Raw genomic sequence first — 15,907 nt, forward strand, 5'->3', positions numbered from 1 at the left:
CTTTTCTCTTTTACTGCAAAGAGTAAGACATGGATCAGTGGCTTAAATTTGCAGCAAAGTAGGTTTAGATTGGATACTAGGAAAAAACTTCTGCACTGTTAGAGCAGTGAGGCAGTGGAATAGACGGCCTAGGGAGGTTGTCAACTCTCCATCATGGGAGGTTTTCAAGAAAGGGTTTGGATAAGTATTGGTCAGGAATGATCCAGGAGTAGCTAACCTGTGATGTTTATTGGGTATTTCCCATGCTTGTGGGCTTTGCTAGTTACCGTATGGGGCCAGGAAGGAATTTTTCCCCCCTCCTGCTGCTACATGTGTCAGGGAAGGGCCCAGAAGGAGGGGTGGGGAGCAGGGTTCCTTCCACAGAAGCATTGGGAGTTGGTTGCAGCCAAGCCATGAGGATTGTGACTGGGATGTGCCAGTGCTCCTGTTGGACCTTAAATCCAGATTTTTCTAGCTAGAGGGTCTGGTCCCTCCACTCCATCATTTTGGAGTCAAGAAGAGATTTGACCTTGTGATCAGATTGATATGGACTGTAGGGAGTTTTGCCTTCCTCTAAAGCAGGGGACATGGCCCTCTCCCTTGGATCTCAAGTGTATATTCAACAATCCCGATAGCAGCAGGACACTAGCCACCATTGTCTCCCTGCTTTAACTGTGCCATGTTAGGGTGTTATGTCTTGTAAGTATGTCAGGGTTGAATGTGTAGCTCTACTAATAGGTAAGTGTGATGGGATTGAACACCCTCCCACCCCCCAAGGGGTGGCCATAAAAACCTTTGGCCACATGGCTCCTGCCCTACTCTGGCTCCTAAGGTACCCTTCCTCTTTTCTCTCCTGCCATGCCTTTGTTGGAGTACTTTGATTACAAAAAAAGAAAGGCTGCCCCATGGTCCCAAAGTGAGCCTTTGTTTTGACTGGCAAGTCTCTCTCCTGGTTCCTGCTGCTTCCAATGTTGCCTTTATGTATGCAAAGGACCTTCCTGGCCCCATCCAAGTTCCAGGACACCAGTTGCCTAAAGGGCTACTCATGGCCGCTGTCTACCTCTATAGATTACTTCATGGTGCTACATGGTTAATTACTATTATGCTAATATCTCCATTGGCATTTACAAGTTAGTGCTTGTTACTTGCTACTTTTTGGTACCATGTGCAATGAAGAAACCCTAGCAGAAAATTTCAGTCAAATATGTTCACTGAGTCAGTGCCATCAGGAATGTATTCTATTTATGAGTGAGAACCATATATCTACATTGGCTGTCAACATAAACATTAATATAGTTCAACTTTCAGTTTTGAAAGTTTTTACCTCTTTTTGCCCCTTTTTTTCAAGTTGGCTGCTCAAAAAGCAAAGGACATTTTTTAATAGATTATATGAAGGGAGGAAAACAACAGAAACTGGAAACTAAAACTTTTTATTTTTTTCTTTTTCCTTCACAAAAATAGGAAATTTCTCCCAAAAATTTCCATGAAAATGTTCATGTTCTAAAAAAAAAATGTATCCAAAGAATTGCTTTTGACCAAAACAATCTTTTAGCAGATTTTCAGATAGCCTAATTTAAACTCAGTCCACACTATTCAAATAGAGAATAGAAAAGACAAAAAGTGGGTGTAATATTTATTTTCACAGCTGCCCAAACCAATAAGCAACCATATTGCTTCATTCCCAACAAGCCACAAGCACATCTGTGAAGGGAGTATTAAAGCCATTAGACCTTGTTGTGCTAAGGCATGTGTACTTTTCTTAAGTTCAAGGATAATGCAGTAAGTTAGGGTTCAATTTTGGGCAGATCATACAAATAAAAAGCAATTAGCAGTGTTTTCCTAGATTATGTTTATAGACATTTTTCATAATGTCTGCATAATTGCAGATACAGGCAGACCTGGACAGGTTCAAGAGTTGGATAGACTAGAACCAGATGAATTTTAACACTTCCAAGTGTAAGGTGCTCCATCTGGGGGCAAACAACCCTTAACGTACATACAGGATCGGTAGTGACATCTTAACTTGCACCACAGCTGAAAGGGACCTAGGGGTAATGATTGACAAATATAAGCTGTCAGTGCAAAGTGGTGGTCAGCAGGGCAAAAAACCCACTGGCATACATCAACCGATGCATCTCGTATAAAACTAAGGAAGTGATACTCCTGCTGTACTCAGCCCTGGTGAGACCTTAGTTAGAGTACTGAGTCCAGTTCTGGGTGCCGCACTTCAGTAAGGATGTGGAAAAACTTGAGAGGGTCCAGAAAAGAGCCACCCATATGATCATGGACTTGCAAGGCAAGCCATATGAAGAAAGGCTGAGGGACCTTGGCCTCTTTAGCATAAAGACAAGAAGGTTGAGAGATGACTTGATAGTGGCTTACTGCAATATCAGAGGAGTGCATCAGGAGTTCAGTGAACAACTGTTCACTAGGGCACCCCCAGGGAAGACCAGGACCAATGAATAAAAACTCCTGGAAGGCCGCTTCAGGCTTAATACCAGGAAAAACTCTTTCATAGTCAGGGTGTCCAGACTTTGGAATAAACTCCCTCCAGAAGTGGTGCAGTCACCTACAATGGTGGTTGTCAAGAGACTGGACAGTCACCTTGCTGGGGTCACCTAACCCCAGTTGTCTTCCTGCCTAGAGTGGGTGGCTGGACCCAGTGATCTGCAAGTTCCCTTCCAGCCCCTAACAATCTATGAATCTATGAATAAGTGTAATCCTTTACATAGTCCCTCTGACACCTGGGTTCCCATGGAAGCGACTGGTTAACAATGGCATCTAAAAGCTTATAAGTAACACCAGAACTGACTTTCCCTTTCACTGGGCACATCTACATGTACCCCTGACTATGTAGCAAGTACAAAATAACTGCCCAGCTACTGCACAGTAGCTCATTGCTACTGTACTGTAGCAGCGGCATCATTGTTAGTGCCTATCAATGCTATGGTGATGTAGCAACAAGCTACATTGCCATAGCTCATTGCTATGGTGACATAGCGTCTCGTGTAGACATGCCCACTGACATGAGAATAAGACATAGATCTGAGAGTAATGGACTTGATATATACATTTTTTACCAGTCCTTGTATATCTTCAGTTGTCCTAAAACTACCCAATAAGTCAGCAGTTAGGTTCTGTTCCCTGGAGTATTTGCTGTCCTGAATTTGGCCTTGCTAAAATAATTTGATCAGTTGTTTGTTTCAACTTCTTTTAATCATTAATAGAAATGTAGTATCCCCTTAAATCATTTTGTCTTACTCATTTGTTTATTTATTAGATGTACATGCCATTCTCACCAAAAGAAGCTCAAGGTGGCTTACAATAAAAAACAGATAAATTATAAAGGGGGTGTGTGTATGTGTAAGTGCATCTCTGTGTGTGTGATAGACAAGCTCCCCAGGCAATGCCCCAAAATGTGACCCTGAAGGCTGAAGGCCTGCCCAAATGAAAAGGTCTTACAATGCTTCTAGAAGATGACCAGACTTAGGCTTTCACAGACAACAAGTGGAAGAGAGCTAAGAATTGACTGCTGAGAACAGCACATACACTCAGTACAATGATAATACTTGCAGGATATTGCTCTCGACTGACCTTAGGGATTGCAATGGAACAGAAGGGAGAAGGTGGGCCCTGGGGCCCCATATGACCCCCATCCAACCCCATGTGCTAGGATGAGGCACCATGCTGCTCTGCACTCTTGATCCAGCACAAAAGGACATGCTATCCAAAACATAGATCTCTCATGGGGCTGGAAATTCAGCAGCCGGGGAGTGGTACTACTGCTCTCCAGCCACCAAATTTTCAGATCCAGCTCAGGAGCCCCCTCAGCTCAAAGATATGGAATCAAGGGCTGGACCTTGGCCCCAGGACAAGTGTTGAGTGCCCCTCATTTATAAGTCTAATTGTACAGTCTTGTACAGCTTGATCACTTATACCAAAGGCAATAGACAGAGGCTGCAGTACATCAGCAACACAATCCAGTAAGACTGAGTAGGCCTGATGCAATTGTATAAGGGAGAAATAAAGGTTCCCTTATGTGAACTTGGTGGCTGTGTTAGAGCTAGCTGGATCCCAGGGACTGAATGGAGTGCAGTGAATACATCCCAAGACATGGTTTTCTTCCTATGAAGATTTGGTAGGGAGTAAGCAGAGTTATGGCCCTATCTTTCTCCATGTCCTGTCCAAGACAGCTAGCCATATTACTGTCAGGAAGTAAGCAGCACCCAAGAAAGATCTGAAGCAGGCTCCCCCATGTTCAGGGCTATGATTAAAATGTACCATTTACCTCTCCATAGGATTTACAATGAAAGGTAACTACCATTCCAGGGTGTTGGTTGTAGCTGTGGTCTAAGGCAGTGGCTCCCAACCTTTTTTTGCTGTGACCCTAAACTGACCACCAGCAGGACCTCCTGACCCAGCGCCATGGGAGCTGCTTGGAGCAGAGTACAGTGGTGGCAGCAGCTTGGGGGCAGGGGAGCTGCCATTGCCCCCTTTGTGCGCGGCAGCCCCACCCCACCCGCCCCCTGCTCCTGGGCCATACACATGAGTGTGCATATGTGTGCGTGTGCGGGCCCTTCATGACCCTACTGAGGACCTCCCACAACCCTGATTTGGGTCACGCCCTGAGGTTGGGACCCAATGGTCAAAAGACATAGACAAGGTTCTTTGGGTAAATGTGATATCTTTTAGATAGTTGGTCTAATAGAAAATATCACATTTACCCAAAGAACCTTGTCTGCCTACCATTCCAGGGACATTTTTAATCTTCAGAGAAGACAGAGGTTATATTATTCTATTCGTACAGTTGCCTTTATTGATGAACTGTGATATTCTTCTCTCCTAAAGCTATGATGAAGCAAAAATGAGGATGGAAAAAGATTATCCAAAGGGTGTTGATGAAGAGTTCACAGGAATCAAAGGCAAAATAGATGCAGCAGTGGAAGTGAATGGTGAGTATTCATCTATAGATCCACTCACACACACAGAAAATGGACACAAGCCTGTCAATCACTCCTTAGCGAGCACTTCAGAGATCATTCTGGTGTACGCCAGTGGGGGTGAAGAACATATGCCCAAATCTTCCACTGTTCTAAAAGTGCATAACTTAAAGATACTCTGAAGATCCATTATAGCATTGTATTAATTACAAACCCTAGGATATGATATTCATTTTCAATGAGCTTTTTCATTTAGTTTTTTATATATTATGAAATCCTTTAGTGTTCCCTCTTAAATTTTCTCTTAGAAAAATGTGGAAGTAAAAGAACTGTGACATCTTAGTTATCTTTATCATATCATGTATCTATGTTAATTGAAGTTAAGCTGAACCTTCTTTGAATTCAAATAAAAAAAGAGACTATTCAGAAACAGAACAAGGTAAACTCTACAAATCAGAAGTGCAAGGAGTAGAGTTCTAACCCAAAATACCATAATTTATGTTTGGCTTCATTGTTAGAGTAATTGCAATATGCACAAAGTAGCTGATCTATGTTGAAGACAACATCCTACTACTGGTCATAGCAAATGGAGTTTGACCCTAATTTAAAGGTCAGTGCATTACAGTTAAAAGTCACAGATTCAGTCCCAATGGTAAGGTTATACTGCAGTGACTGCAGCTTGTCTAGACAGAGATTAACTGGTTTTAAACTAGCTAAGGTACTAAGCGCATCCATGACAGCACAAACCTTTGTATGAGCTAACTATTACAATGTTTACTCAGCTTCTCAGGCAAACTAGCTTGGTTATGTTGACATGGTCTGTAGGCACAATAGTGCTGAAATGTAAAACTGTCAAATGCCAGGCCCTTACACAAGTAACCCATTGGCAGCAGAAAATAAAGTAATTTTTTATCAACATGTAATTTATTAATAGACATTTGCTCATGTAAAGAGCTTGAAAGAGACAAAGAACAACCAATGCAATGACAAAACAAATATATAACAACAACTATAAGGTACATCCAATAAGCTATTTATGCTAAGCATTACTAAGAAACTTATATGTCCATGTCCAGTCAAACAGACTCATATCTCATTATGCCTTCTAGGCCACAATTAATTGCTTCAGCACTGAGTCATAATAGGAACTGTATCTAGGAGTTATGTCTGCTGATTATTGCAAAACTCTTCCTAATAACAGAGACAAAATGTACTGGTGGTTTTACTATAATGCCTTTTAGTGCAGTGCCATGCCAATATACCCAGTTAAGTTTAAACTATCTACTTTTGGTACTGATAGTAGTTTAGCTGCACTGTAACAGCTTTAACACCTGCCTAAGCATTAGAGTAAACTCTCACGTGGTTGGCTCACTCTGAACAACATGCTGCTGGCTACTAGTTTAAAGCTGAGTCAGGTGTCCCACACTACAATGCAGCCACAGCAGGGACTGACATGTAGACATACTCCATGCTCTGGCCTATCTTGTGCTCTGGCACATGAAAATATCCAACCCTTCTGGGCTAGGGACAGACATTCAAAAAGCCTGAGCCTGAATTGATTCAATCTTTGCAAGTTAGTCTAACCTGGCTAGTATAAATCACTTTGTAACTGCACAGACATCCCAGGCATGCACACATGTGCCTGCAGTGGCTTAGGCTAGAAGCTGGGGCGGGGGCACTAGAGCAACCCTCCCTTCCCTTCCACAGTACTGGGCTGAGGGGGGCATGGCCAAACCCCAGAAGGATGCTCTGATTAGCCCATCAGGGAATTGATAGCATAGTGTTTATCACCCCTAACTCACTGTTTATCACTCCATTAAGAAAATAACAGAGGGACATTACCAGCTACCTGTTGATTCTGCGTTGATTCTACCTGTTGACTCAGCACAGACCGTAGCCAGCATGTGGTCTGCTAGCAGGGGGGAGGGGGGAAGTCCTGCTTAGCAGGGAGTGGTGAGGAGGAGCCGGGGGAGCAGCTTGCAGTCTCTGCTGGAGCTGCAACCAGGGAGCAGAAGGGAGGGGCCAGCCCTGCTGTGGAGCAAAGAGCCCCACCCAGCCCAGAGAGTATGCCAGAATGCTAAGGGAGTCTGGTTTATCTTAAACCAGCAAAGGGTCTGAGACAAACATAGCATAAACCGGTTTGAGCCAAATCACTTAAGTCTGATACTACATTCAACCAGGTTTATCTCAAACCGGTTTCAGCCATTTTGAAACTGGTTTACTTGCACTAAACATCTGTTCTGTTACAGGTTTAAATCCATTTCTGATCACTTAAACCATTTTATGTGTAATGTCTGTCCCTAACCTTCAGGGCCCAATCCTGATGGATCTTCTGGACTTATAGAAATAACCAATAAAAACACTACTTGATTTTGAGTCTGTCATTTTAGAAACCTCAAGGTCTAAAGGTGCTATTAGTCACACATCATCATGTCACAGTGACTGCTTTAATTCTTCATAAAAAAAGAGAATCCCCACAAATAGTTGGTATTTTAAATGCCTCTGTAATCTCCTACTTATATACCCTGAAATTCAAACAACTGTCAAAAAGTGAGTCAAACAGTCTGATACACATCTATTAAGACATGTACAGTATTGTATTGCAAGACGGAAATTACAAAAAGTTAGTTTCTATAACCAGTATTTCCTTTTTTTTTAAGGATTCATTTACTTCTTTTCTGGCCCTAAAGCTTATAAATATGACAGAGAGAAGGAAGATGTGGTTAATATTGTGAAAGCCAGTTCCTGGATTGGTTGCTAAACAAACGCTGAGACAGATCACAAGTGAAGGTGGAAGAAACTGAAAGTTTCCCGAGAAGAACTGAATGTTTCCCCTGAGAAGAACATTTTGCAGGGTGAATGTTATAGCTCAGCCCAGAAAACTATTAAAATAAATATGTTACTACAGTATTGGAAAGTGTAGCAGTCTCATCTTAGAAAGCCCTGATCACATGAATTTTGTAAGTCTGTCCATAGATAGAATTAATTCTAAATTAAATTAAATTAAATAAGCAATCCTTTCTGATCAGGCTTCAGTGGCCCATGTGAAATAAGTTGTTCAATGGCCAGGTGCTCCAATGAGAGAACTACAGCTGTAACTGATATGAACTGGCTCCTCCTGCTGGTATCAGCAGAGACGCCCCTAAAAAATGTGAAGGAAAAACTGCAGTGCTTTGCTAGAAATGTCCCCAACATGTCAAATGAGACAGAATGGTACAGGGAAGTTGGCACTACGGATGTCTATGCTTTGGCACCTGTCATCAGCCCAGCTTTTATTAATGTCAGAAGGGATGTCTGAACATATTTATTCATCCTACAGACTATATCTTATTTTGTGTTGCTTTGTGCATGAGATTATTTACAGAAATTACACAACTATTCAGTTAGCAAGTGTAGGCTGGGGTACTGACACACCTGATTGGTAGCTCAGAGATCTCAAGTTTGAGGCCACAGCAGAAGTGCTCATGGTACAGATCTGTCAGATTTCAATGAAATCTGTGAGTTCTGTGAAATACCTTGTAACAAGAATACAAAAAGGAAGAAAGTTCACAAGAAGCAACACTGGGAGATTTGTATATTGTATGAATATGAACAATAAACAATCATAATACAGTCTATAGATTTACAGCAGCAAATTCTGGAATTTCCTGCAGCCTGCAATAATTACATAATTAAGCAAAAAAGGCTTGTTTAAACACTATGAGCATAAGATGACTCAACTTTCATTTCCCCCCCTACATGAAGCTATCTGTTCACCACTAATAGAAGCATATTTAAAGAAAGGACTGGAAGGGACATTAATACTTAGTTTACTCCCCTGTGCCAAGATAAACTCAAGTACCCCTAAACCATACCTGACAGTCTGCTCTTAAAAACTTCCAGTGATAGAGATTTGACAGCCTCTCAAGGCAATCTACTCCCTTGCTGAACTAGCCTTATAGTTATAAAGCCTTTTGTGATGTCTAACCTAAAATTTCCTTGTTCCAATTTAATTCCATTTCTTTTTGTCCTGTCTCCAGTAGACAGATGGACCATAGTTCCTCTTTGCAGCAACCCTTACATATTTGAAGACTAGGGCGATGCGAAGCTTTGGGTGCTGATTCGATTCGTAGGAGATTCAGCCCGATTCAGTGGCTGAATCTCCAAATCCAAATCAAATCAGAGCTAATTAAAAGGTCCAAATTGATTCAAAGCTCTCTGAATCGATTTGGAAAGGATTCGGAGAGCTTCAGCAATTCGGGCAGTCCCTGTTCACTGCAGCAAGGAGCTGGACCTGGACTCCATGCTGGTAATTAGGGGGTGGGGGAGGGGGCTCTGGAGGAAGGGAGAAGGGAGCATGGGGGGACCCCTACCAGGCCCCATCCCCTGCCTGCTACCCCAGCCCTCCTGAGTGTCCCCCGACAAAAAAAGCAAAAAAACAAACCCCCGCACTCACCAGCTGCTGCAGAGGCCTTGGATCTTCTGTGGGCTTGTGGAAGAGCCCCCCTATGTATCGTGAGGGAGTGGGGGGCAGTAGGGATAGCGCACACACACACACACACACACACACACAGCTCTGCCAGGCAGGAGCCAATGAGTCCAGGGGGTTTTGTTTGTTTGTTTTTTAAAGGGCCAGAAGCTGGGGTGGGCAGGGCAGCCACGGGGGCTGGGGTTGGAAGAGCGGGCAGGGATCAGGGGGGTCATGACAGAATTACCCCACATGGTGTGTGGCAGTGGGGGTCAGGAACCATTGAATGGGGGGGCTTTTTTTCCAAAGAGCCAGGAGCTGGGGCCATGCAGGGCAGCCATTGAGAGGGGGCGAGGGATGGGACCAATTCAGAAATTCGTCTGGGACCAATTCAGAAATTCGTCTGATTCAGCAGCAGCTGAATCTCTGAATTAGATTCACCTGAATCAATTAGGGACAGTGATTCGAATCACTGAATCGAATCGCTGTTTCCTGAATCGGCCAAATCTGAATCCAAAGCGAATACTAGCCGCTTCACACAGGCCTATTGAAAATGACTATCTGTGCTCAGTCTTCTCATTTCTAAACTAAAACCCAATTCTTTCAATTTTTCCTCACAAGTCAAGTCTTCTAAACCTCTGATCATTTCATTTGCTCTCTTCTGAAATCTCTCCATCTGGTCCACATCTTTGTTGAAATGTAGTGCCCAAACTTGAACATAATACTCCAGTTGAGGCCTTACCAGTAGAAGAATTACTTTCTGTATCTTACATACGTCACTCCTGTTTAAACATCCCAGTGTGGTAGTTGCTTTTTCTTAATAGCATGACATTCTTCATGTGCAGTTTGTGATAAGCCTCATGTCCTTTCTGCATAGCTGCTGCCTAGCCAGCCATTCACCATATATTTGTGAAGCTGAATGTAGTACTTTGAACTGCATTCTATTTTGCATTCTATTTGTTTAATTGCATTCTATTTATTTCAGACCATTTCTCCAGATGCTCCTTTTTAAAATCTTATCCTGTCCCCTGAAGTACTACGAACCTGCTCCAGTCAGCAAAAGTTTTCCCAGTACAGATATTGTGCAAGGCTGCCTACAGCTATGCTAGGAAGACTCCTTTAGAAGTCCTGATGTTGGAGCATGCTAATACAGGCAGTCCTCAGACCTACGACACAATTGGTTCCTGAAAAACATGTCTTAAGTCGAAATGTTGTAACTTGGAACCAATTTTCTCATAAGAAACAATGTTATAAATGGGGGATTGGTTCCTGAATCAAGGCCTGATACCCTATTTTCACCAGAAATACCCCAGAATTTTGTACTCAATTATAGATGAATAATATAGCTACATCAATGTATTTATATTGTAAATAGCAATCGTATTGATTTGGAAGGACTTCTTTGAGTTGACTTTCCTGGACTTTTTGAAAGGCTCTTGGTTGGACTTTTTGAAGGGTTCTTGGCTGGAGTCTTCTCAGGAGGCTTGGCTGCAGGTTTCTCTGGAGTCTTGTCTGCTTTCTTAAAGAAAGTGTCCAAGGAAGTTTGGACAGATGTTCTCCAGGGAGATGGGTGATGCAGCAAACTTGTTCACTGGTGTGGCGTCGCATCGGATCAAGTGTTGCAAGTTGAAACTGACATCATAAAGTTGAAAAGGGGCATCAATTTATAAACATTGTAAGTGCAAAACATTTTAACTCGAAACATTGTAAGTCGAGGACTGCCTGTATTTGATTGTTGTAGGCCATTAATACTTTAGCAATTCTGGAAAACACACATAGGCAGTTTTGAAAAACTCAGAGATGTCGCCTGGCCTCTGCTCAGGCTACTTAAATTATAGGAGTGTCCTTTTTGGCTACCAGAGCAATCTAGAATCATTCTGGAGCCTGCTTATCTTTTCTGCCTCTCTCTCAGCTTGGAAATTTATACAAAAGATGCAGCATATAATTTCATTCCCAGGTATCTGCAGTATATAAAATGAGCCCTTTAGTTTCTCATCCTACATTCTAGTGACTTTGTATGTGAACACTATAAACCAGAATTGTGCATACAGGTCCCAAATTCTGCATGCTGGGAGCAATTGAGTATTTATAAGTATATGCTTAGCTCTATAAGTACATAATGGAAGCTGGTTTGGGGCCCATTTGAAAATACAATCCCAAAACATCAGGTATGCTAATGAGCAGTTGTTCACTGCAATACTAAAATAAGTTACCAAATTTAGCAGAATCTATTGAGTAATCCTAAAAAGTCATACAAACAGATGAGGAAATTGATTAAGAGAATGTGAGAGACTTGTCCAAAGCCACAAAGGTATAAGAAATCATAATGACGCATTACCACAGTGCCAGCCAGCTGTGTAAATATTTATACGTAAAGTATTTTATATAGAACTGACTAATGGAAGGAATAATTGTTCTTTCAGTTTTTTGCAAAATAAATAAGATGAGTGTGTTGTAATTTTCATTAAAAGTGAGAAGTGTAAATTACTTGTTCTCTTTGGTTGATGGTCTGAATGATTTTTACTAAGGTGCATGCTAGACTGAAATTGCTGGAAGTTAGAGAAAGAACAGGCAGCTTCATACCTCCACTAGTTTGTCTGAGTCTGCCAACTTTTAGCATGCAGGAGGATAAATTCTAGTTCACCCACTAAATGTCAACTGCATAGCTGCCAGCAAACTTATTTGGCCTGGAAGAACATTCTACTTTTCCACAGAGCCATGAATCTCTCCTGTTCATTTCAGTGGGCAGCGCTTAGACAGCTCTGAAAGATTGCCGTTTACCGAAGAGAGGCATGAATCCTTCAATGGAAAATTTTAAGCTCTGTCTGGTTAGAATGCTACTTTCCCCTCACTATATGATGCATATGCATCTTAGCAGGCCTGTGACCTGGACAGATAGACAGCTATGAGGCCAACTGCATTTACCTACCAAAGATGTTATTTCTCCTCCTAAAATAACATAGCTATTAGAGAAGTCACCAAGGATAATGGGCACCTGGTTTCTAGGCCCCATTAGTCTCAGGACATTTGGACCCACACTTCCTATATCCCAGCTGAGTGTCCTAATCCCCAGAGTTATGGGGCAAGATTTTGAGTACCTTCCATCCCACGCCCCAACCCCAGAAGCTGAGCTACTGGATATCTAAGAGGGAAAGAGTCATTGGTCCAAAAGGAAATAAAGGAAGAAGGAGTCCTACATGATGGTCCCTGTTTCTAAGAGTCTTGATGCATTTTACTCAGTGTGTGCATCTACATGAGATGCTATGGCACAGTAGCAACAAGCTACTGCGCCATAGCCTGTTACTACCATGCAGTAGCATTGCTAGGCACTAACCATGTGATGACAATACTGCGCAGTAGTAATGAGCTACTGCACACTAGCTCATTGCTACTGTGCAGCAACATCAGAAAAAAAATGTGCAGTGATGGTACTTGCTTCTTCAAGTCCTGAATGACTGTGCAGTAACAACTGTGTAGTCTGCCGCTCATGTAGACATGACCAGTGACTATTTAAGGCCAAAGTTATCACATACAATGGTACATTTCTGTAGATGTGCCACTAAAAATCATGGACTGCATTTCTAGAGATGTGCTGCTAGTCTGGACTCCATTTTAGCAACAGGGGACAGGATCTGGCCGAATGGATTTGCATCACTGCAAGTGAGAGGAGCCTCTGGCCTGCAGTGATCTGAAAACAAATGGATCACCAGTCCTTAGTATGTCCATTCTGCCTTGCTGTGTAACTTGGACATGTGGGCTAAGTAGAGACATTCGGGGGCATTAGGGGGAGGTTAAATCAATTCAAAATGGCTGCCCAATATCAGGTAAGTCAGGATGGGGGAGGCTAGTGGGAGGTTGGGGGTCCACCAGAGAATGGGGAGAGGCATGACCCATAAGGGTGGGCAGGGCAGGTGCAACCTGCAGGTGGCGTGAGTGGAGCCAGTGCAATCCACAGGTGGGGCTGGCATGACTGACAGATGGGGTGGGGGGTAGACACAACCTATTGGTGGGGGGCAGTGTGACCCACAGGCGGGAGGGCAGGTGCAACCCATAAGTGGAATGGGTATCCCCACCCAGTAAACCTATACCCCCATCCTTCCCACCCCTTACTTGCTCAGCTCCAGCAGAGGCAAATGCTGATAAATGTGGCTGCATCCTGAGCAGTTTGTGGGGGTTGAGAGAGCTGGCGGGGGGGGGGGGTGGGCAAAGGGCTGGGGAGACAAAAAATAACCCAGTGTGTGGGGAGGGAGCAATGAAAAGAGCAGTCCCAGGCCTGGGACTGGGCCCAGTGTCTGGATTTTCCCAGTCCCAGGGCTGTTCCAGACATTTCCATGCACCAGTTTGACCTAAATTGAGTAAGTTTGATACTACATAGATCCAGGTTTATGTTAAACTGGGTTGCACAATGTTTAGACCAATTTGTGTGCATGCAATTTCCGTACAGTTCTAAGTTTAGACTGTTTACCAGTCACTGAGACCAGGTCTGTAACGGGTTTTAGTCCTCAGCCAGGGTGTGCTGGAAATGGAGGTGAGCGAGGTGGGGAGAAGGAGCCCTCACTAGGCTTTCTCGCCACCCCCCTTAACTCGCTGCTCAAGGGGTGGGGAATGTTACCAGGCCCCAGCCTAGGCTAGCACTCTGGGGCAAAGGGCAAGTGTGGGAGGGAAGACAGCTTCTGTGGACTGCATGCATCTGTTGATGATATTAAGCTTTTCAATCTCCCGCTCCCTGCTTCTTCATACTGTCTGCAGCAAACTGACAGGCACAACATTCATTGCAAACCAGATGATTTCTTACCTCTCTCTGTTCCCTGTTGAACACTGACAGCAAGCCAGAAGCCATCAGGAAGCTTATCAGAATACAAAGCATATCAGCCCATCCAGAAAACAAAACCTCTGTCTCATCAGTTCAAGCTGTTCTTAAGCAGCTTTTTGCAAAGCATTTGTAAGGAAGAATGGAGGGACATTACCAGTTGACCTGTTGATTACTTCCAAAAAGCCCTAAGTGGACACTGTTCTGTCTGCCTTTGTTCTCGTTAAATTGGAGACACACACACATAGACAACTCTCAACATTAGCTAGCAGGTGGGTGGCATGACTGTGACCAGATGCTGGATGGGGTCTATGCAGTAGCATAGCAACAAGGTGGGTTGGGAGGGGGCAGGCAGACCTGGGCAGGGGTGCTGGCTGGGGCCTCCAGGGGTACTCAGTCCCCTGCTGACATTTCCAGGCTCAATGATTGGCCACCAGGGGACCGCCTCCTCTCAGCGATTGGCCACAGACGAGGGGGGTGCAAATGGAAGTGTTGACCCCTGGGCACTGGTGATTGGATTGGGTTGGGTTGGGTTGGGTTGGGTTGGGGTGGGTTGGGAGTGAGGACTAGGGGCAGGACACTGGCATATCAGGGCTGCTCAGTAGGCCTGTGCAAAGTGGCCAGTGTTCAGCTCAGATTTGGTTTCAGCCAATTTGTGGGAGAGTAATTCAATTTGGTGATTCTGATCACTGTCCTAAGTCTATTCGGCCAAATCATATTCAAAAGATTTGGCACTGATTTGGTGCGATTCGGTGATTTGGCCATAGACTATAATGGGGAATCACTAAAATACCTATAACTTTGTCTTTTTTTTTTTTTGGCAGAATTGGATGAAAACAGCAGGGATGGTAGGCCCTTCTGAGGGCATGAAGCCTGCCAAGATTCAAGGAGATAAGTGTGGGGGTTTCTGTAAAAGTGCCTCTCAAACTGCTGAAAGCAAAACTAGTGTCATGTGTATTTTAAGGCAAAGCAGAATAAAAGCAGCAGGGATGGTAGCCTCTTCTGAGGGCATAAAGTCTGCCAGGTTTCAAGGAGAGAAGTACAGGGGCTTCTGTGAAAGCGCACCTCAAACTGTTGAAAGCAAAACTCGTGTTATGTGTATGTGTTAACTGGGTTTCTGGTTGTCAAGGAAAATTTAAAAAAGCAAGTAGGTGCAGATTGAGGAGAGTGGCACTCACTCCGTCTTCAGGTTGAGCTTGTGGAACCCCAGCAGTGGAAACTTCACCTTGAGCAACACCAGTTGCTACACCAAACCAGGATCCAAGGAAAGTGTGGTGGGGTATCACAACATCCCCAGCAATGTTGAACATCCTTTCACTTGGAACACTGGTCAGTGGACAGGAAAGGTGCTCCCAGGCACTCATGGCCAGATCCTGCCACATCTGGCTGCAGGTTGCCCAATAGGCCAAGGGGTTGCATTGTAGTGGCTTTACGTGCTTGGTGAGATAGGTAGCCATGAAGGCCTCTGCACTACCTGCCAGATGGTGGGGTCTGGTGCCTCTGGACCCCACCACTGAAGCCATGCCCTTGGCCCACATTGGCAGTATCTGTGGTGGAGGAGATTTGCTGATACTTGGAGTACTGACATGGGATGGTGGATATCCCTCCTCTATGTCCCCCCACCTCTGCCCTTCTGCTTCCCTGACCCTGTTCACCAGCACCTCCATCCAGTGATAGAGGGTTTTGCTGCTGCAGATGCTCCCCTTCACCCTCAGGTCACACATGCCCGCC

General features: G+C 43.9%; 1 protein-coding gene across 1 annotated transcript in view; it reads left to right on the top strand.

Moving 5' to 3' along the window:
- Positions 1-8,534, top strand: part of MMP20 (matrix metallopeptidase 20) — a 32,243-nt gene extending 23,709 nt beyond the window's left edge. Inside the window, exons 9-10 of the mRNA XM_006272493.3 lie at positions 4,828-4,931; positions 7,580-8,534. Of these exons, the coding sequence (XP_006272555.1) occupies positions 4,828-4,931; positions 7,580-7,680 (205 nt within the window). The 3' untranslated portion in view covers positions 7,681-8,534. The remainder of the gene's footprint in view (positions 1-4,827; positions 4,932-7,579) is intronic.
- The last annotated feature ends 7,373 nt before the right edge of the window (positions 8,535-15,907 follow it).

The sequence above is a fragment of the Alligator mississippiensis genome, chromosome 1 (assembly GCF_030867095.1).
Source record: "Alligator mississippiensis isolate rAllMis1 chromosome 1, rAllMis1, whole genome shotgun sequence".
In the NCBI taxonomy this organism is placed as follows: domain Eukaryota; kingdom Metazoa; phylum Chordata; order Crocodylia; family Alligatoridae; genus Alligator; species Alligator mississippiensis.